This window comes from Sorghum bicolor, chromosome 5, assembly GCF_000003195.3.
Source record: "Sorghum bicolor cultivar BTx623 chromosome 5, Sorghum_bicolor_NCBIv3, whole genome shotgun sequence".
NCBI classification, from domain to species: domain Eukaryota; kingdom Viridiplantae; phylum Streptophyta; class Magnoliopsida; order Poales; family Poaceae; genus Sorghum; species Sorghum bicolor.
Genome location: NC_012874.2, coordinates 65,987,734 through 66,009,587, shown reverse-complemented (window position 1 = coordinate 66,009,587; position 21,854 = coordinate 65,987,734). Strand labels below are relative to the sequence as shown.

The following is a 21,854-nucleotide window of genomic DNA, read 5'->3' as shown; positions in this document are numbered from 1 at the left end:
TTTTAGCCACCTACAGGGCTCAGTGCCTATCCCCCTATCCTATTGTACCATTCATAATCATATGTGGCCTTTAGTTAGTTGATGGTGGTTGCAACACAATGATCACATGATCACCAAGTCCAGCAACTGAAACCCCTCTCAAGATTTGTTAATTCCATGTAAAGGTCTCCTGTGGATGTTGCATGGGGGCTAGTTGGGAGAGCAAGACAAAACTCTCCTCCTACCTTTTTCTCAAGAACCCTAGAAAGATAAGCATTTCTCAATTGCTGTTAGTTGTCGCACCCGCGCGCGCGCAAAGTGGGGAAAGAAAAAAGAAGGAAAGGCGATGCCGAAGGCGACGTCAGTTTTATGAGAGGTACAATCTCGCCTGTGGCGTCCAATCCGAAAAGTTGGAAGAGAGGAAAAAGGAGAGAGAGAGGAGGCAATGGACGATTGTGAAGAGCAGGCCGTCCATGTCCATGAGGATCACACCAAGCCCCGGCTCACCGAACTTCCCCTGTTGGAAAACGATGCGTGCTCCGGCAGCACTCGCCGCCGCGGCAACTTGGCAAAACGGTGGCAGCAAAGTGCGGTGCAGCGGTGCTCCTCGAATAACATATGTATTATTCTGGTCTCCACATCCGATCAGAAAAGTGCATGAACACTGCATGAATGGACCAGTAATTTTGTTTTTATACAGCACGGTAAACTGAACAGAGCATCAATCATTGGTCAGGACGTTCACTTGGTAGTTCAAAAATAGGAGCTGAGATAGGTAATGCAAATGGGCACCAATCATGAGGCCGTGAAAAAATAGCAGGCAACAAGATGATGGGAGCAGTAATTTGTGTAATGCTTTTGTTAAGATGGTATCGAAGTGGCAGACATGGATGCATCACTGGTGTCTGAACCTGAAGTCAACCTGCCAATATTTAATTTATCACCACTTTTAACAAAATATATATAGCATGCTAGACTTGAACTGTACTAAAAAAAAAATTATACAGCATAGTGCAAATACATTCCAACTTCCAAGGAACAGCTCCAGAGATACCAAAACTTGAGCTAGCGTACATAGAGCGAAATGAACAAAGCATCCATCTGAATGACAGCCTGCTGAAACTCTGAAACCCAAGCAGATCTTGGGCTGGGCTACACCTGCCACTCAAATCTGAAGACGAGTAGATGGCTACACACACCGTTAAGCAACTAGTAGTCGCGCTTTTTATCTTATCTTCAGTCCTTCCTCATCTTCTTCCTCAACAACAGCACAGCCTCCGCCCAACTTGCCGATTCTGGATCATTCACCCTAACAAGGGGGGGCACTGAATGTGCTTGCCAATGACAGGTCAATGTGCTTCTCAGACTCAGACCCTCACCAAAAGCAAGAGGATGTTGATAATTTTGCCTGCCAAACCAGCACAGCGATCCAAAAGCTACTATTGATGTTCAGAAAAGATACTGACTTGACAATGTAAATGATTAAAGGACCACCGTCCAAAAGTAACATCATTTCTGCATTATGGTATCGGTGGACAAATCTTCCAAACAGACACTATTGGCGCTCAGCATCAGAAAACAATGTTGCATCAGTAAGTTTTCATGAGACCGTCATGAGACATTGTAGGCGTTCCCATCATCTGGCCATGACTGTTGCAGTCCAACCTAACAAAATACTATAATTTATAATCAGCCAGTACTGAGTGTACAGACCAGTATGTTTTAAGTCTAAATAAGGTGATCGGTGATCCTATACCCCTAAACCAAAGGAACTTGCATGCATGACATTGCTAGAAAGGAAATATGAACTAGAATGGATACCAAGTATAACAAAATGGCTGACTGAAAAGCATCTGAACACGGACAACGGCCAGCCTAGAAGGGCCAATATGCAGTGCCAAACTAACCAACAACTGCTAGAGAGCATTTATTGTGCAGCTACTAAAACAATAAATCAGAAATAAACAGCTGACAACAATGCTACTGATCAAGATACGGAGCAACATTGCAAAGATCTAAGAGAGAAACGTGCAGTCTCTGTACCAGAAAAACACCAAGAGAAACACAAATGTGACTAAGGTGTCAATCATCACAAAAATTTCAGAGTATGGTGGATAGAGTTTGGCATACCTGCGTTTAATACAAGTCTGAAGATACCTTGACAAGTACGTTATCTGGAGTAAAGAGCAATGGTCAAGTCAAGCTTGCTCTGCTCCTCGGCAAGGAGCCCCATAGTAGTTCATGCAGCAAAGCAACACTTCATACATAATATGGCAAGGGCTCCTCTCATCAAGACATCAATAATAGTCAGCAAGTCATGTCACTTGCTTTGTTACGGATTTCCTTCAACCATACTAAAACCCATAACAGCTCCATCTTGCAGCCCAGTCCATAATGAATTACTCATCATTAGCTCCAGCTCTATCCAACGCTCCTTGTGATTTTATGCTCCTACTATGGCTTGGAAACAAGATGCCAAGGCCTCATCCTTAACTTGCATGAAAACCTCCCTCTCAATGAACATAACCAGGCAATCATTCAATAATTGTTCACCCACTCTATTTGTCAGCTTATTCTCAACAAGATCCGTAGCAGAAAATACCCTTTCAATGCTAGCAGTTGCTATGGGAAGAACCAGCACCAATTTAAGAAGCTTGTAAACAATAGGATATTTGAGGCTGCTCTTGGTTTTAACAAGCATAACAAAAAGCTCAACTACTTTTCACTTTTCTAAACCTTTCATTCTCATACATATCAGCAATAAACCGTGTAAGATGGTTTGGAAGATGCAACAAATCTGTGCTTGAGAAGTCCTTGGGATAACACCTAGCAAGTTTAAGTAACTTGTCCTTGTTATATGGGTAAAATGAACTAGCTGGATCGAGTGATGCCATGTTAAGAAGAAAATCTGTGTTCATCTCATCAAACCTGTCATTTAACTCTTGAAGTGCTCTACTGCTCTGTCAAGGATGCTTGCAAAAATTTCAACACAGTAATGATGGAGATTCATGACTTTTCTCAAGAACCCCTTTGGTTTAAAACTGGCTTATAAATATCATCCATGCTAGGGACTTTGATGTCATGCTTCGCACAAAAAGTAGTGACATCTTTAAGATTTTTTTCCCATTTATCATCCCCCAGCATTTTGTCTAACCGACACTTTGTAATATCAATGATTTCAATGCCATTGACCATAAAACTGTCTCTCATTTGTAAACATCTATTTAAGATAGATGTGCATCCCAATACGTCCATCAACATGTGTGTCATGAAAACAAACTCAAATGACTCAAAATATATCAATATTTTTAGAGCATTGACAGCCTCTGCACCGTGAGTATGGTCTCCTCCAATCATGATGAGAACGCTTCAAATGGTGGGATACAGTATGAAATCCCTGGCTGGGATCATCCCTTTTACTAGAGAACTTCGCTTGATTCAAACCTTCTAGAACCTTTTGAGCTTCAGGTATTTGAAGCATTTGAGCTTTTCTGCAGGACATTTCAAGAAAGCTCACCAAAAAACCAAGTTGCTGAAAGAAATCAGCACAAGCACCATTCTCCTTAAGAGCAGGAACAAGTGCCAAGTGCAGTTCCTACGCAAAGCAATGGACATAGTGAGCGGAAGAAGACTCATCCATGATTATTTTCTTTAGACCCTTCACGTGGGCTCTCATATTGCCTGCTCCATCATACCCCTGTCCTCGGACCCTAGACCAGCTCAAAGAGTGATCCCTGAGCAAGGATTCAATTGCAGCTTTAATTGTTGAGGGCTTCCGGTTCTCAACACGTACAACCCCAAGAAACCTCTCAACTACTCTTCCTTTCTTGTCGACATACCGCAAGCAAACAACCAACTGTTCATTATGGCTAGCATCAGTAAACAAACAAGCTAGTATTGCAAAATTTTCCTCCCCAAGGTCTTGCTTGATAAGTCTAGTAGTTTCTCTGGCACAAACATTAACAAGACCTTTGATCATTTTCGGACAAGTCATCGCAGGATCGTTCAGAACATTCTGCAGAACCGCCTTGTTCGTTCCATCCAAATTACCTGCCAGCCATTTCAAGAGCCAATGAAAATTCCCTTGGTTCAGGGAGTCTTTGATTTTCTCATGTCTCCGGAAAGCCAACCCTTTGGCGCAAAATGATCCTCAAGCTCTGAAGCAAAATCGACCGAGGTTTCGGCACCGAGGTTGAAGCAGTCTTCTGCGCCGTTCCAGACCTTCCCCACAAAGACTTCAAACCCATTGTCTTCTGTTTCTTCGTCATTTCGTAAGTCTGCAACCAATCTCTGCATTTCAACAACCAAACAAAGAGATGCGTCACTGGTTCCCATCATTCGAAAGTGTTCTCATCATGATTTCCATTCTCGGTTCCTTGAGCTAAATCAAACGCGCATTTTCCAAGCGTAGTGAGGAAAGATTAGGGCGCTGAGTACAGACCTGCTGCCCTGCTCGGTTCTTTGCTCTGCTCGCCGGCGCCGGCGCCGCCGCTGCCGCTCTGACTCCTTGCTTCCGCGGTATGCCGGCTGCGGCGGGTCGCCACTCCACTGCTTCCCGTCGAGACCGCGGGAGGCGGGTGAGATGGGGAAGGGCGTTGATTGGGGAATGGGAGGTTAGGGTTCCCAGGCGAGGTGGCCTCACTTCTTCGGTGCTGCTCGACGACGACGAGGCCGCCGCCCTGGGAGGCTGGGAGCACCGAGACCGAGAGCAGCCACCGAGGCGGAGATGCTGTTATGGGCCTGAGAAAAGAGGCTTCGGCCCATTACCCTATATGGCCCAGTATTCTTTATCATTTCTTTCTCAAAACAATGGCCTGGCACGCTTTATAGCCCAATGCGCACCCTTTTTTTTTTTTGAGAATTAGCCCAATACGCACTTTGGTCTCGAGGATTGGAGGATTTTATTTCTAGGGATTTAGAACATCTCCAAGAATACCTAATAATTTATTCCCAAAAAACATAGTGTTTTCTAACTCCTAAAGAAGTAACGGAAGAAATAAATAAGGATATCTGCAACAGTTGTCTAAATTCACAAAAAAAATCACACATGCAGATGATATGATGATACATAACTTTATAAAACTAGGAGAATACCCCGCGCGTTGCTGCGGGAATTTCAGATAATTTAAAAAAAATTAGACAATTTATATTATAGTCATATGAATAAAAATATCTTAAATTAATTTTGTTAAATGTCACACATCAATATGAACATAGCTAAATACATGTTGGTAGATGAAGAGATGACTATCATAATTATATGTTCTAGTTGGCTATAATTGCAAGTTTAGTGGATTGTTGATGTTGATAGCTTGCATGTTGAGAGAAATTTCTAGTGGGGTTTACCTTTATAAGAGTATAAGATATCTTGTCCAAACTCGAAATCATTTGTGATATATAAAAATAACAAATTTCTAACAAAACCTATGGACAGCTTTCTAGCTTGAAATTTGTTATTTTTTATCTCACAAACGAATTCGAGTTTAGACAAGATATTTTACAAAGTTGTGTATCATCATATCATCTACATGTGTGATTTTTTAGGTAAATTTATACGACTTTTTTGCCGTGGTTTGCACAGGTTTTCACGAAGGTTGTGGTTTCCACCAGATATGTTCCCTTTAACAATTCACTCTTAATTGTGTCAACTATTTTTATATATTCTGTCTATTGTACATTTACATCAAGAATTCTTTCTTATTTTTTAGATCTTTTTACACCCTTCCACCTTTAGATTAGGAGACTGAAACGTGCGTGGTGGGGGCACGCATCTTTGCGGGCTTTGCGTGATTTTTTTGCAAGTGCTAAAAGGTTGGGAGGTGGTATTAGAAACTCTTAGAGATGGGTTTTTTCTATTCTTGCTAAAAAATTATAGATTAGGAGATTTTATTAGAAACTCTTGGAGATCTCTTAGACTGTTTCCAATAGAAGACCCATCAGGAGATCTAACCTAAAATAGGCCTCCAACACAATACCTAAGACCCGTTATCAGGAGAGGTATAACTTTTCCTTTTAAGTCTTGTCGTTAGAGAAGACTAAAAATGGGTAAGAAATCCTTTACCTATAGCGCTACTCAAACTTAGAATGAATCTTGTATTTTAGGTGACGGTTGTTGGAGATAGTCTTAGATGATATTATAGACTTGTGGTACTAAGAAACCTAATATCAAAGGCTCAAAAGAAGAAAAAAATAAAGAAAGTATCAGAAAAAGTGTTAGAATCCATTGACTGCAAAACCATGGTGAAGAAAAACATCAGCATGGTCATACAACTAGTCTAAACTGTGAAAAAAAGGTCCTTAGGCCATCCTCAATAGGAATAAAAACTTCAGCATGGTCATACAACTAGTCTAAACTGTGAAAAAAGGGTCGTTAGGCCATCCTCAATGGAAATTTCATGACTCTTTCCAACACATTCATATTTTGAAAACAGTCCATAGAAGTTTCATGAAGATAACTCTTATCATCTCTCTTTTTATTAATACAACGCCACATCAGCATATTTAATCAGCATATTTAATGTGCATGTTGAGACTGCCTTAGTTACCGAGTTTCTTGTGAAAAAGGGTCCATTGTTCAAAACGAAAATACGTTTTCCTAGAATCATACTAGTCTAAACTGTTTTATAAATTCCTTAAAATTCTGCTAGTTATTTTCAATAAGATTTCAGGTTCCAGTGTGGCACTGGTATCAGCAATTTCGCACGATTTGAAGGATCTTTTCAGCATGGTCAGACTTTTGTGGCACATTGTAGATACTGGAAATGCACCAAGGAGCAGCAAGCAACACATCCAGACACCAGATAAGATTTAGCAACACACTGCTACTATCTCAATTCTCCTAACTAACGAGGTTCACCGCCTCAAACACAGCATCACAGGTTCACCATCCATACTGCATAATTCTACATTGCAACCTACAGGTATATATGTCGGACTCGGACAAATATGTTACATGACAGAGAGTCAGAGTGAACGGCAGGCGCAACTCGCAAGTCATCACAATGCGAGTGAGACCCCCATTTCCTTGGGTGAAGATGGACTGAGCTCTTTCACCGCAAATGGACCAAAAAATGTCCACCTCGATACATTTGATATCTCAGCTACACAAAAAGGCAGATGATCGTCATAAACATGAGTAATGTGAAACTATACAATGATGATTCAGAAGTGTAAAGTGTTTACCAGTCTGGGTGACCTCGGTTCCAGTAACTGTTTTCGTCCTCGAAGATCATGAAGCTGCTCGCCCACGAGTTCTGCTCAGGGTACGCGCTGTGGAAATCGGAGGATGGGTGCCAGTCACTGTTCGAGGCCTTGAGCTCCTTCTCAGGCTCCACCTCGGCGAACGTCACACGCTTGCCGGCCTTCTTTGCTGTATGTTCCTTTGGGTCTTCCAGCGATTCCTGTTGTTTCGAATCCTTTAGCGCTTTCTTCAGTTCTTTAGAATCCTTCACTGCTTTCTTCGGATCTCTGAGTGCTGCCTTCTTCTGTTCTTTGGAATCCTTGGGTGACTTTGGATCCTTTGGTGACTTTGGCTCCTTCAAATCTTTTGATGGCTTGGGTTGCTTTGCATCTTTTGACTGCTTCAGTTCTTTGGAATCCTTTGATGATTTTGTTTCTTTCGACTCCTTGGATGATTTTGACTCTTTCGAATCTTTAGATGATTTCCCAGACTGTTTAAATGACTTGCCAGCCTGCAATACAGATCACAACACATTACATCAACAATAGCCTTATTGTCATTTGGAACAAAAGAAGGTTATTCTCAGCTTCGTTTTATCAAAAGAAAAAAATCACATGGTCCACGTCCACAGGAGCCACAAAAACAACTAGCTTCACTATTAAAGCTGAACTAGAATGACAGATATCAATGAGTTAGCTAGCTGAGGTGGTATAACCATCAAACTTTAGACTAAAGACAAGTTAAGCATCACATATCAAAATGCTGTCACCATAAACATAGTGATGATTATCATCACCAAAGGATCACAGTCAACTGGGAACAAGCATGAACAACTGCCTCAAATTCAATGTAAGCATTTTGCAATGTTGTTAAGTGCACAAAGTGGGGACAACTATATATGGTTCCTGTACCTTGTTAGCCAGTTTCTTCAGCGCATCAGTCCCATTTTCTTCAACGAACTTATCAAGTGCTGTGAGGAAGTCATCAGATTTCCCAAACAGGCCTTTTTTCTGAGGGACATACCAAATGTTGACCATCTGGTTCTTTATGAAGGCAGGTCTCACATAATTTTGGTACACATAGGCTGCGCCATTGAAGTACGGCAAGACAAGCCAGCAAATAAAGATCAATTTCATAGAAGGCCAGAAAGGAAGCCTGTCAAAGTCAAGCATGGGAAAGCCATGGAATTTAGTGACCGATGTGCCACTATGATCTTTAAATACATATGTTCAAGTTACAATTAAGAATCTTGTGATCAGATGCAAAACCCCATGCAACTATTAACTACAAATCACCAACTCCTAGAATTTAATCAAGAGGTGGTAACCCCTGCAACTTCCAGCACACATCATGGATGCTTTTGACACCCAAGAAGGAGCCAGACACTTCTTTATCATTTTGTTCAAAATTAAAAATATATATGTGAAGATTCATGACAATCCATCAGTCTATCTTACCTGAAATAGAACAGTGTAGTCTGACATTATTTTAGAAACAAAGCAAGGATTAGAAGAGTAAGATGTACAAGGGCTTGATAGTGCAAATGAATTAATGCTTATGTTTATATATGCCCAATTTGTCCGAAAGTCCTAAGATATATCAACAACTAATAAGCTCCAACTTTCACACAGAATAGTAAACTGCACTTAAAACAATATAACAGACACATCAGTACTTACCACTGAATAATTGATGCAAATGTGAGTTCAAACAATGTTATTAATGAGTACAGGACCCAATATGTGAGCCATTGTTGATCATCCACAGGAGATTTGGTCTCTATTGCCTTAACGGAGGCATACCTGTAAGTTGTAATAACACTTAATTTGTGTTTTACTCGTAGAAGTTGAGTTTGTAGCAGTAAAGTACAAGTCATGAGCAACTTACAAAGGATAAGCCAGTGCCACCAAAGGCCTGCAGGAAAACAAACAAACTGAAGTTAAAGCATGCATTTTCGATTCATAATCATTGCTTATGATCCAGAAGGAAAAAACTTTCAGAAAGAGGAAACGGTAAATTCAGAAATGAGTGGCACTATTCCACCTGTGATACATGTATCATAGACTGTTAGTAGCAGCAAACCATCAGTACCCTCCAACAGGGAGGAAAATGAATAACTCACAAGAAACTTATTCACCACCTGTGATACATTAGACAAGTTTGTTTGCTTAGATAAGTTTTTACATTTTACAGCACAGTAACATCAAGAAACGTCAAAACATGCTGGTCCAAACATAGCAACATTATTGATCACAGTACTGAACGAGACATTTTAGCTTCGTGAATAAATCAATAAATGAAGCTCGGTATACCTTGGTACAACACACATGGATTCATGCTAAAATTTAATAAATCCTGGTCCCAGAACTGTACACCCAATTTTTAATGATATGTCAGAGTCACTACGAGACATAACCCACGATCCAGTAAACTATAAGAAACAGGACCAGATTGTGCCGAGCCACTCTTCAGCATGTGACCTAACTTGCTGCGTCTGCGTGGAAAGGAATGTGAAACAGCCAAAAAGATAGTAAGAACTAGACAAGGGAATACCAGAAACCATTCTGGAAAAGTGGAATTGGCCAACAAACAATTGCAGGCACTAGCAAAACTACAAATCTAAAAGTATCATCCCCTTTTTATAAAGGACTGAGGTGGTAAAGGTAGGGACTGACAGAACTCAACAGCCGAATTCAGAATCCAATCTTGGTGATCTATACATCAGAGGTAGGCAGCTCGTGCATAACGGCCTAACTTTTCGTTCCGGCAAGGGATTGCAGCATCCGGAAAAGTTGTGAATCGGATTGAAAGAGAAATATGCTGATGCAGGCGGAAATGTAGACCCGGAGACGGAGAAATGAACACTGCAAAAAACCCAAACTCGGCATGCATTCCAGACCGCCAAGAGATCCCCTGTAATCAATGGGTCTTTTTCTACTAATACTAAAGAAACTCGCCAAAGAAAAAAAATACATTATTTTTCCTACAAAAAGAAATGGCGATTCACAAGGCTGATTGAGGAGGCGCAAGATTTTTACCGGTGAAAAAACTGAACCATACCAAGAAGGATTCCTTGTCAGGCGCAAGTGTTCTCGAATCGACTAAAACCTACTAACGCCATTGTGCCGAATCGAAGTCTGAATCGATACGAACTCCCGGAGCACATCTCAAGAACAACACGAATGCTACTTCAACAATGCCGAACGTCTAAATCATCCAGAATCGCGCGCGCCATCAATCAAACAGACATTCCAGGGACGGATATTTTTTTAAAAAAAAAACTAATAGATGAAGGAAGGGGGAGAAAAGAGAGCAGAGCAGTGACTGACTGACTGACCCTGCAAGGACGTCGAAGTTGTTGGCGACGACCTTGAGCAAAGATCCGGAGCCCATCGCCGTCGCCGGAATTCCAAATCGGCGCCGCCACTGAAGAGGCTGGAAATGAGGGGGGGGGGGGGGGGTGGTTTGGGATAATCCTGGAGGAGGGTCTTGGCGTTCTTGAACAGTTGAACCCCGCCGCTTTCTCTTCCTCCCCCTTTCGGTGCTTTTGGGGTCTCGAGGGGAGCGAAAACAGGGGAGGAGAGAGGAAAGTGCGGTGGAGACTGGAGAGTGGAGTGGAGTGGACAGTGGAGGTGGAGTGCAGCAGACGAGACGACGGGAGACCGGCGTGGAGAGCAGAGCACCAGCACGGATACAGAGGAGAAGAAGGTTATGCAAATAGGGCCCTGGAAATTATTTTATTTAGAATAGAAGATAATGCCGTGGGATTTACTAATTTTCAATTAATTAGTAGAGCCAAACAGAGCACGAGGCCCCTGAAACTTATTTTAATAAAATCGGTTGGTTGCTTTCAAGTCTTTACAGATTCTTACTCTATGCAATACTGCTCTATGCAATAGTTTTCTTTTGGAAGTATCAGTACCATTATTATATTACTATTATACCAATATTTAGAAGCAACATGGAGCTCCATAAACTGACTTGCTTTTATGATTTATTTTTTCTAGATATAACCGTAGCGTTAGCACGGGCAATATACTAGTTTTATGAGTGACACAACCAAGCAAAGCACATAAACTACGCTGTGAGTGGTGTTCTTGGTATTCCCATCTCTATGCCACTATATTAGCATATTTTGACTTGTATCTTTCGTCGTCATCTGTCTGTTTGTTTCGCTGAAATTTGGTTTTATGCTGATGTTGATGCTGAAATGTTGTAAAAAAAATATTGTTCTTTTATTGAAAAGTACTGCTAAAGTAGTGTTGATGAAGATGTTTTTTCTTTGTCTATCATAGTCTTTTTTTCCATCATGGGATGTTTACTTGAATCATTGTTGTTCAAAAGTTGTTCATATGTCTTTTTGAACATTTTTAGTGCGTATCAAGTTTGAATGGTCAAAGTTGACAGATATTTGGAAACGGATCCAGCAGATGATATCCTGGTCATTAACATGGCGTTAATATTGTGACTACTCAGTACAACTATACAAAACACACTATAGACCAAATAAAGTAATGTGTTGCTACTTGTAACCATGTTTCATTGTTCACCTTGCCAAAAAAAAACATAGGAAAAGTAATGCATATAAAGTGTTAGCTAAAACCTTATATGTAATTCATACTCCATTAGTGGCTTTAAGCGCAAAAGAAGTTATAGTTTTCAACAATTAGTTGCTGCTTTAAAGGGTTCAAAAAAGGACTAAAATACAATTCGGTGACAGTATGTGGGTACAAGTGAAAAAGTATACGTAACTGATAATTGCACGGCTGGGATTCCATTTTCCTTTGCCCTGGCCCACGCACCTGCGTGCCGCTGATGAGACTCGAAGCAGGAAGGACAGGAGCACTGGCCGCACAGCTCAGCCGATGGATAATCCGCCGGGCATGCCGGTTTATTTTATTCATTCGGCGTATATTTCCCAATGTTTATTTGCCTGTTGTATCTCCCAAGATCTTGCATGAGCTGGAATTTCGGTGTTCTTGATCATGGATTCGATTATGGTGTAAGCTACTGTTTATGGGGCATAATTACCACAGTCATGGGATAGTAAATGCCAGATTTGGTGTTTGATACGTGCTTATTTCTTCTCATATGCGTCATTTCTTTTTACATTTTTAGCCTCCTCTTAACAAATTTCATATTTGGGTCACAGGCTCACAGCCGCCTTTGTGTATTTCTAGCCTTCTTTCGACTCACGGGAAACAAATACAAAATAGATTCTTTTTGTATGCACTTGGTTGGAGGACGAAGTTGAATATGAATCTTGGGTTTTTCGTTGCTCGTGTCTAGTGGGTTGTCGCTCAGTTGTTGCCTCTAATTTTATGGCTGACGTGTGTAAGCCTGGGTGTTCGGGTTACCTGATTTTTGCCTAGGACATTCGGATTACCTGCTTTTTTCGGGTTGGGTAATTCAGGCAATTAAAAATTTGGATAATAAAAATTGCTACCCAATATTAGTCTCGAAAAAACACTACCTTGGGTACCCGATAATTCGGGTTCGGGTATTTCCGATTTACCCAAATTTTCATAAGACAACACACTAAACAAAAATTCAATAGCAATTTATATATAATTTCAGCAGCAATTTGTATAGAATTTCAATAGCATTTTGTAGAGAATAATATATTACGGTCACTTGTTCAAACAAAGACAATTATATTCTAATAAATTGATAAGTTTTAATGTTTAACTAATAACACATGATAAATACAAAGACATAGACAAATGTTTGGGTAATTCGGATACCGGGGGATATTACCCGAATTACCCAAACTAATTTCGGGTAATCAAAATCGCTATCTGAATTTAGGATTGGGTACCTCGGGTTCGGATAATTCGGGTCTGGATCCGGGTAATTCGGGTACGGGTAATGGGTATCGGGTAATTTGCCTAGGCTTAGACGTGCGCCCTCGCCGATCACCATGTAGGCGTAGTGTAGACATAGAGGCCAGCGCCCGCGTCGTGTAAAGTTTTAGAGGCGCAGGATAGTGGAACACCGAGTCCCTATCTTGGGATCACGGTGAGTGCGTGTTAATTGATCGGTGAAACAGCCCCACCGGTGGCAGTACATATATAGATTACATTGTACCCGAATGTGCTACAAGTTAGGATCCCTAACAACCTTGATATGTATAATAACTAATTCCTAACTTGTAGCTCAATCTTGGTACACGTCTGATTTGTTACAACCAATTGCATGCAATGCAAGTCTATCTATTTTACACTCCCCCTCAATCACAACTTGGTCATGTTGAGATTGTACTTAAAATTCTCAAGAAGCCGAACTGACAATGGTTTCGTGAAACCATCTGCAATCTGATCACCTGAAGGCACAAAATCTATTTCCAGTAGTCCACGAGCAACTCTTTCTCTGACAAAATGATAATCAACTTCTATATGTTTTGTTCTTGCATGAAAAACAGGATTTGCCGACAAGTATTTTGCACCAATATTATCACACCACAGTTTTGCCGCTTTTGGAGTACTGACCTTCAATTCTTGAAGTAGAGTTTGTATCCACATCACTTCAGCTGTTGCATCAGCTACGGCTTTGTACTCTGATTCTGTGCTCGACCTTGACACTGTTCCCTGTTTGCGTGCACTCCAAGACACAAGATTAGATCCAAAGAAGACAGCAAAACCTCCTGTTGATCTCCTATCATCTCCACTGCCAGCCCAGTCAGCATCAGAAAAGGCACTAACTAAGGTAGAAGATGACTTGGACAGTTTTAGACCAAGTGATGTACATTGTTTCAGATATCTTAGTATTCTCTTAACAGCAGCCCAATGTACAGTGGTCGGTGCATGAAGAAATTGGCATACTTTGTTCACTGAATATGATATGTCAGGCCTTGTAAGAGTCAGATACTGTAATGCACCAACTACACTCCTGTAATGTGTTGCATCCTTAGGCCCGAGTGGAGATCCCTCATAGAGTGATAGTTTCTCACTGGTGTTGAGTGGAGCCGCCACTGGTTTACAATCAAACATCCCAACTCTTTTGAGTAAATCGGAAGCATACTTATCTTGTGTTAGCACCATTCCATTCTGTGTTTTGTTGACTTCAATACCCAGGAAATAGTGAAGGTCACCGAGGTCTTTTAATGCAAACTCACTTTGTAAATCTTTGAGCAAAGCATTTGTAGCTCTTTCTGCAGAACTAGCCACAATAATATCATCTACATAGACAAGCACAAACATGGTCAAACTTTCTTTGTTCAAAAAGAATAGGGATGTGTCAGCTTTGGATACTTGGAACCCTAGACTTGTTAACTTGTTACTGAGTCTAGCATGCCAGGCTCTTGGAGCCTGTTTTAGGCCATAGAGTGCCTTATCTAATTTGCACACATAACCAGGCTTTGTATGGTCTTCATAACCAGGCGGCTGCTGCATAAAAACTTCTTCTTCCAAGTAACCATGCAAAAAAGCATTTTGCACATCAAGCTGTCGCAAACTCCAATCTCTAGAGATGGCTAGTGACAAAATAATACGAATGGTGGAATGTTTTATGACTGGACTGAAGGTATCTTCATAATCAATTCCATACCTTTGCTTGAACCCTTTTGCTACAAGCCTTGCTTTATACCTGTCCAGGCTTCCATCCTTTTTCCTTTTGATTTTATACACCCATTTGCATCCTATTACATTCCTCCCTTTTTGAGGTGGAACCAGGTGCCATGTCTTATTGTTCATCAATGCTTCATATTCTGCATCCATCGCCTTTCTCCAATCTTTGTTCTCCAGAGCTTCCTCTGTATTCCAAGGTTCACCAGATGTAGTTAGAAACGAGTATCTAACGGTACCATCAGTATATACCTTTTCTTTCCGTATGCCGCTGCGAAGTCGTGTTTGATGCTGGTGTTGTGAAGAAGATGGCGCAGAAGGTCCAGCAGCTGCAGATGGCACAGAGACGACACCGGATTCTGCCCCCCCTTGGCTAGAAGCAAGGGCTGTCGGTTCAGATGCGCTCGGAGTAGGCACTGTCGGGGCTGTGGCGACGGTACCATCAGGAGTAGGAGCCGAGCCCCCATTGGCTAGTGCATGGACGAGAGTCGATCTGCTGAGCGTAGTAGGAGATGGCACAGGGTCAAAAGAGTCTGCCGAATCATCCTCGTGACTGACGCTTGGGGCCTGATGTTGCATGTGCGTCGCATCTTCTGTTTCGGCCAGTTCTTGTCCTGCATTTTCTACAGGACTGAAAGGTCCTTGTTTGGTTTCGGTAATTGAGTGACAACTTAGGTGGACTAATAGTGTTTATGTGAGATACACAGGAGATTAGTCCACAGGTGATGATATGATGGAGGAGCTCATTGCATATGAGACATGACATGGAGTCATGTGACCAAGGTGGAGAAGATCAAGATGAGGCTTGGCTCGATGGACCGGTTGCAAGAGTGAAGGGCAAGTTGGAGGCTTTGAAGCGAGGGACCGCGTGTGACGGTGAAGCTTGAGCAAGACTTGGCGCCGATGGACCGAGGCAACGGTGAAGAGCAAGTGAGGTCAAGATCGATGAACCAATACGGTCACGTGATGATATGAAGTGGATCATATCATTTGGTGATTGGTTGGTGCATGTGTTGCATCAACCTTAGAGGAGATGGAATGGAAAGCGCAAGGCAAAGGTATAATCTAGGGCATTTTCATTTCACCGGTCATAGGTGTGTAGAGAAATTTATGACCGGATTTAGGATAGATGGCCGTACTATCAAGAGGGGAAAACTTGTTTGCATATCGGTCATCTAGTGCCACTTGAGCGATCTAACTTTGCATACGTGTTAGGATCGAGTGGCGTGGCAAGTTGAGAGGCTAACTCCTTTGGGAAAATATTTGTAAAAATGCTAACAAACATGCACATGGTGGTGTACACTTGGTGGTGTTGGCACACTTTGCAAAGAAGAAGGTGTTGAAGTTGATTTTGTTCAACTTGGAGAAGAGAGAGAAGTCTTTCGGTGTTCTCCGGACATTAGGATGGCTTTTAGATTGGAATACTGCTTTGATCCATGTTGATTTGGATTGAGTATTCATATATATTGGATAGTACTCTAAGTAAGCTTTCCAAAATGTCCAAGATCATCGAATTTGGAGTTCGGAGCTAGAAGTTAGCAACCTAACAAGTTGAACTGCAGGCACAGGACGCTGAGAGTCCGGTGCGCACAGGACAGTCCGGTGTCACAGGACGCTGAGAGTCCGGTGCTGCTGCAAGTTTGCGTTGCTCTCTGCGTGTGAGTCCGGTGCGCACAGGGTGCGTCCGGTGTGAAGCAGCAGAGCGTCCGGTGCTACTGTTCCAGACACGCGTGCGTGTGCTAGCCGTTGGCGGCAACGGTCAAGTTCAAACGGCTAGTGACACGTGGCTGTTTTTGGAGCACAGAACGCACTGTTCCAGCGTCCGGTGCTACCTATAGTGAGTCCGGTGCTCACGACTTTTGCCCAGTGAAGGGGCAACGGCTAGTTTAGCCCTTAGAACTATAAATAGAAGTGGTGGCCGGCCTTGGCTGGTGCTGAGCACCCTTGGGACTTAGTGTCCATGCTTGGGGAGTGCTAGAAAAGCCTCTAACTCACTTGTGCTTGCAAGAGTGCGAATCAATAGTGAGTGAGTGATTCTAGTGCGTTGCATTGAGAGATTGCATCGAGTGGCACTAGGTGTTCGTGTTGCAAGCCGGTGGTGCTTGTTACTCTTGGAGGTTGCCACCTCCTAGACGGCTTGGTGGCTTGTGACTCCGTCGAAGCACGCAAGGAGATTGTGCGGTGCTCCGGAGAAGAGATTGTGAGGGGTACGGTGCTCACCCCGCGGGGATCGCGAAGAGCAACTCTAGTTGAGCGAGACGTGAAGAGCGACAAGTGGTCCGGCCGGGTCAAGTGCTAGAGCTTGTGGTAAGCACTCCACGTGGGAGAGTGTGACTTGCGGGTCACCACTAGCAAGAGGACCGGCGGCAACCTTGGAGCTTGTCTCAACGGGGACGTAGCTTGGTGGCAACCAAGTGAACCTCGGGAGAAAATCATCGTGTCAACATTATTCTTCCCATTGGTTTGCAAGTCCCTAACACAAGCTTGTTCTTACATTCATATATTTGTGCTTGTGTAGTTGCTCTTGTAATTAGTTAGCTTGTGTAGCTTGCTAGTTACCTTCTTGCTTGTGTAGCTAGAAGTAGTTCCCTTGCGTGACTAATTTGGTTTGTGTAACCTTGTTAGTCACATTGCTTAGTTTGTGTAGCTAAGTAATTTGCGCTCTCTAATTTGGCATTAGTTGCCTTGTTATTGAGCTTGCTAGTGAGCTTAGGTTTTGTGCGCTTTGCCTCACTAGTTTGTGTAGGAGCTCCCCCGGTTTGCAAAGTACTAGTGGCATAGGTTTGTGTGACCTTGCTTCTAGAATTAGTTAGTGAGCTCTCGCTAAGGTAGCACATTGTTTGCTTGTTTAGAATCTTTTCAAGGTGCTAGAGAACTTAGATAGAGGGGTGTAGTCTTGGCTAGACCGATAGTTTTAATTCCGCATTTGTTTCGGTTAGCCGGCGCAATAAGTTTTAGAAAGGACTATTCACCCCCCTCTAGTCCGCCATCTCGACCCTTCAAGGACTGACAGAAACATGGTGAGTAGTATTAGTCATATTGCCAACTACAGTTTCTGCCCCAGAGTTTGTCAGAGTTGGATGAAGGAGATCAATCTCTGAATGAAGACGGGCACCTGCATTTGGATGTAATTCAGAGAAGGGAAAAACGTTTTCATCAAAAATAACATCCCGGGATATATAGCCCCTTCCAGTGGAAATATCTAGGCACTTGTAACCTTTGTGAAGATGACTGTAGCCTAAAAAAGCACAACGTTTGGAGCGGTATTCTAATTTGTGGGCATTGTATGGCCTGAGGTTTGGCCAACATGCACATCCGAACACACGTAGGAAGGAATAATCGGGATCATTTTTGAATAGACGTTTTAGTGGCGTGGAATTATCAATGACAAGCCTTGGAGTGCGATTGATGAGATAGGTAGCAGATAGGAAAACCTCGTCCCAAAATTTGAGGGGCATTGAGGCGTGAGCTAATAGTGAGAGTCCTACTTCAACTATATGCCGGTGCTTGCGCTCAGCAGCACCATTTTGTTGATGTGTGTGAGGACAGGAAACTAGATGAGTAATACCTATTTTTGCAAAAAAGGAATTGAGCGTTTGATACTCGCCTCCCCAGTCAGTTTGCATGGCAATAATTTTTCGATTGAACAATCTTTCAACTAGAGCTTCAAACTCACAGAATTTTTGGAAGACTTCAGATTTATATTTTAGAAGATAAATCCATGTGAACTTGCTGAAATCATCAATAAAGCTAACATAGTATTTTTTTTCTACCAACGGACTCCATGGCAGGACCCCAAACATCCGAAAAAACAAGTTCTAAAGGAGCATTGGAAACACTAGATGATCTAGAATAAGGTAGTTGATGACTCTTTGCCTGTTGGCAGGCATCACAAACTGACTCATTGGGTGACTCATCTAAAACATGAAAATTATTTGAACTAATAATGTGCTTCATGACGCTTGAGGAGGGATGTCCTAGACGATTGTGCCATCTGGATATGGAGACTTTAGTAGCGCCATGAGCTTGTTTTATTGGAATGGCTGGAATGGGATAAAGGCCCTGACGACATCTCCCTTTAAGAATGGTTTTCTTCGTAGCCTGATCCTTGATAGCAAAAAAATCAGGGTGAAATTCTAGAAAGGCAGAATTATCAGATGCTAGTTTGTGAACAGAAACAAGATTCTTAGTAGCTTGAGGAACATGAAGAACATTATTAAGATGAATGTCACGATGTGGGGTATGAAGTGTAGTATGACCAACATGACTAATATGCATACCTGATCCACTAGCGGTGTGGATTTGATCCCCTCCATGGTACTTGTTCCTGAAGGACAGCTTTTCAAGATCACTTGTAATGTGATCTGTGGCACCTGTGTCAGTATACCAGTTGGTGTCAACTGAATACGAGCTCATGGCGGCGGCTACCAGCTTCGGATCTGGCACATAGTTTTCGTCAAATCGGTGCCAACACTTCTCAGCTGTGTGACCCCGCTTGTAGCAGACTTGGCACAGGGGACGATCGTCATCTTCAGCAGGCGGTTGAAAGCCCTAGTTTGGTTTTGGATAATTGATGAAACCCTAGTACTAACCTCTATACTAAGTGTGTGTAGACTTAATGAGGTTGGTACATGTCAAGTGATGGAGCAAGTGATGATCATGGTGATGATGGTGATGACCACAAGATGATCAAGTGCTCAACTTGGAAAAGAAGAAAGAGAAAAACAAAACCCTATGGAGATCAAGGCAAAGGTATTGCTTAGGGTTTTGGTTTTGGTGATCAAGACACCATAGAGGGTGTGATCACATTTAGGATAGATAGCCGTACTATTAAGAGGGGTAATCTCGTTGTGAAAACGGTTGTCTAAGTGCCACTAGGTGATTGGATTCCTTGCATGTGCATTAGGACCTAGTGAGCTAACTAAGTAACCCTTGAAAAATGTTTTTGAAATATGCTAACACACGTGCACAAGTGTGGAGACACTTTGGTGTTGGCACATGGAAGCAAGGGAAGAAGTTAGAAATCTTTGTGTGCAGCGCGTTCAGGCCGGACGCGTCCGGTATGAGGTCGGACGCGTCCGAGTTGAGGCACCGGACGCGAAAACAGTTTTCGCGTAGAGTCCGGTGTGTCTCGTCCGGTGAGTTCGTTTCTCGGTGAAACTCTCTGAGTTTGCGTCCGGTGCACACCGGACGCGTCCGGTGTGAACTAGGACGCGTCCGAGTTGGCGTCCGGTGCAAACTCCTCTTGCAGAGCTCTCTGGGTGTGAGTCCGGTGCACACCGGACCGTCCGGTGTGTGCGTCCGGTGTGGCGACCGGTGTTGACTCAAGTTTTGCGACGCTCTCTGAGTTTGCGTCCGGTGCATACCGGACGCGTCCGGTATGAGGTCGGACGCGTCCGGTATTTCGAAAGTGAGCGTCCGGTGCCTTGTCAGTGTCAGAGGCAACGGCTACTTTTCTAACGGTCAGGAGCACCGGACGCTGGTCTGGTCAATACCGGACGCGTCCGGTGTGAACTAGGACGCGTCCGGTGTGAACGCAGTCAGTGGGATAAACTGCCAACGGCTAGTTGAAGCTTGGGACTTCTATTTATATGCCTTGGCCGGTTCATGCTCACTCTCTTGACTCTCTAACTTGTTGATACACCTTGTGAGCATACTCCCACACTTCCCACTCACCTTGTTCAAGATTTGTTCATCCAAAGTGAGATTGGGAGAGATCCTAGTTGCATTTGCTTAGAGTTTGAGCATCTAGTGGCACTAGTGATCGTTGAGCAGCGGGTTTTCTTGTTACTCTTGGTGGTTGCCGCCACCTAGACGGCTTGGAGCTGCGAAGGAGCTTTGGCACGAGTTGGTGATTGTTCGTGGCCATCTCCCGGTGATTGTGAGAGGTTTGTGCCTACCTCGGTGGAGAGCCAAAGGCAACATTAGTGGATTGCTCGTGTCATTGAGCTACCTCACTTGTGGGTAGGTTCTTGTGGTGTCCTAGTGAGAACGAGGTTCGTGCTACACCTCTTAGCCACCGAACCACCAAGTGTTGGTCGACACAACGGGGACATAGCGTGCCGGCAAGCACGTGAACCTCGGGAGAAAAATCGGTGTCTCAATTGTGATTGATTGGCATTCTCCCGGTGCTTGATTGTTGATATATTTGGTGATTGGTTCATCCCCTACACGGCGGTATAAATATCTTTTCCTCTCCTTTCACTTACCGCAAAGTAGTGTAACTAATTTTAGTTGCTATTTTTGTCTTGTGTAGTTAAGCTCACTAGTGTAACTTGTAGAAGACCTAGAGCTTGTGTGCTTAGTGATCATAGCTACTAGAATTGTTGGATAGGTGGCTTGCAAACACCCTCTTTTAGAGCTAGAGCAAAAAGCTACGCTTTGTTTTTTACTAACCTCTTGCTCTAGTGAGTTTGTAGATTTTTTAAATAGGCTATTCACCCCCCTCTAGCCATATTAGGACCTTTCAAGTGGTATCGGAGCCATGGTCACCGTTTGTGAAGGCTTAACAACCTCGGTGCTCAAATTATGGCTCAAATAGTGTTCAACCATGTTGGGGGCAAACCACCGTTCTTTGATGGCACAAGCTCTTTTGACTATTGGAAGAGAAAAATGAAAATGTACCTTGGATCAATCAATGATAGAGTGTGGGAAGTCACGGACAATGATTTTATGATCCTTGACCCCGCCAACCCCACCGACAATGAGAGAGCCAACAAACAATGCAATACTATGGCTCTCAACACAATTTACAATGGCATTGATTCAAAAGTGTTTGAACAAGTCAAAGATCTTGAGAAAGCAAGTGAAGTGTGGACAAGATTAGAAGAAACATATGAGGGCACTACAACGGTAAAAAGTGCCAAATTGTATATGCTCAAGGACAAGCTATCCAACTTCAAGATGAAGGATGATGAGTCCATACCGGAGATGTTCTATAGGCTCCAAGTCATCATCAATGATCTCAAGGGCCTAGGTGAGAAAGTGAAGGATGAGGATTTTATTCACAAGTTCTTGATGTGCTTGCCCAAGAGGTTCAAGACATTGAGAACAATCATCTTTAGAGGTGGATTGACGGGTGTATCTCCCAATGAGGTACTTGGAGATGTCATGACCGAAGATCAATACAATGA

At 42.8% G+C, this 21,854-nt stretch overlaps 1 protein-coding gene and 1 long non-coding RNA gene across 3 annotated transcripts; both read right to left on the bottom strand.

Moving 5' to 3' along the window:
- Positions 128–4,729, bottom strand: LOC110435596. The gene is made up of 3 exons (XR_002453370.1): positions 4,421–4,729; positions 2,110–4,269; positions 128–1,644 (listed from the first exon to the last, which is right to left on the bottom strand). It is a non-coding gene; the product is annotated as an uncharacterized LOC110435596 (long non-coding RNA).
- On the bottom strand, positions 6,754–10,835 carry LOC8074357 (HVA22-like protein a). 2 transcript variants are annotated; one of them, XM_021460700.1, is made up of 7 exons: positions 10,497–10,835; positions 9,203–9,299; positions 9,047–9,073; positions 8,839–8,961; positions 8,071–8,314; positions 7,162–7,670; positions 6,754–7,079 (listed from the first exon to the last, which is right to left on the bottom strand). In XM_021460700.1, exons 2-7 carry the CDS (start codon positions 9,211–9,213, stop codon positions 7,076–7,078), a joined length of 918 nt encoding a protein of 305 aa, XP_021316375.1. In that variant the 5' UTR covers positions 9,214–9,299; positions 10,497–10,835; the 3' UTR covers positions 6,754–7,075. The 2 variants fall into 2 exon arrangements, with proteins under 2 accessions (XP_021316375.1, XP_002449810.1); XM_002449765.2 differs by lacking the exon at positions 9,203–9,299.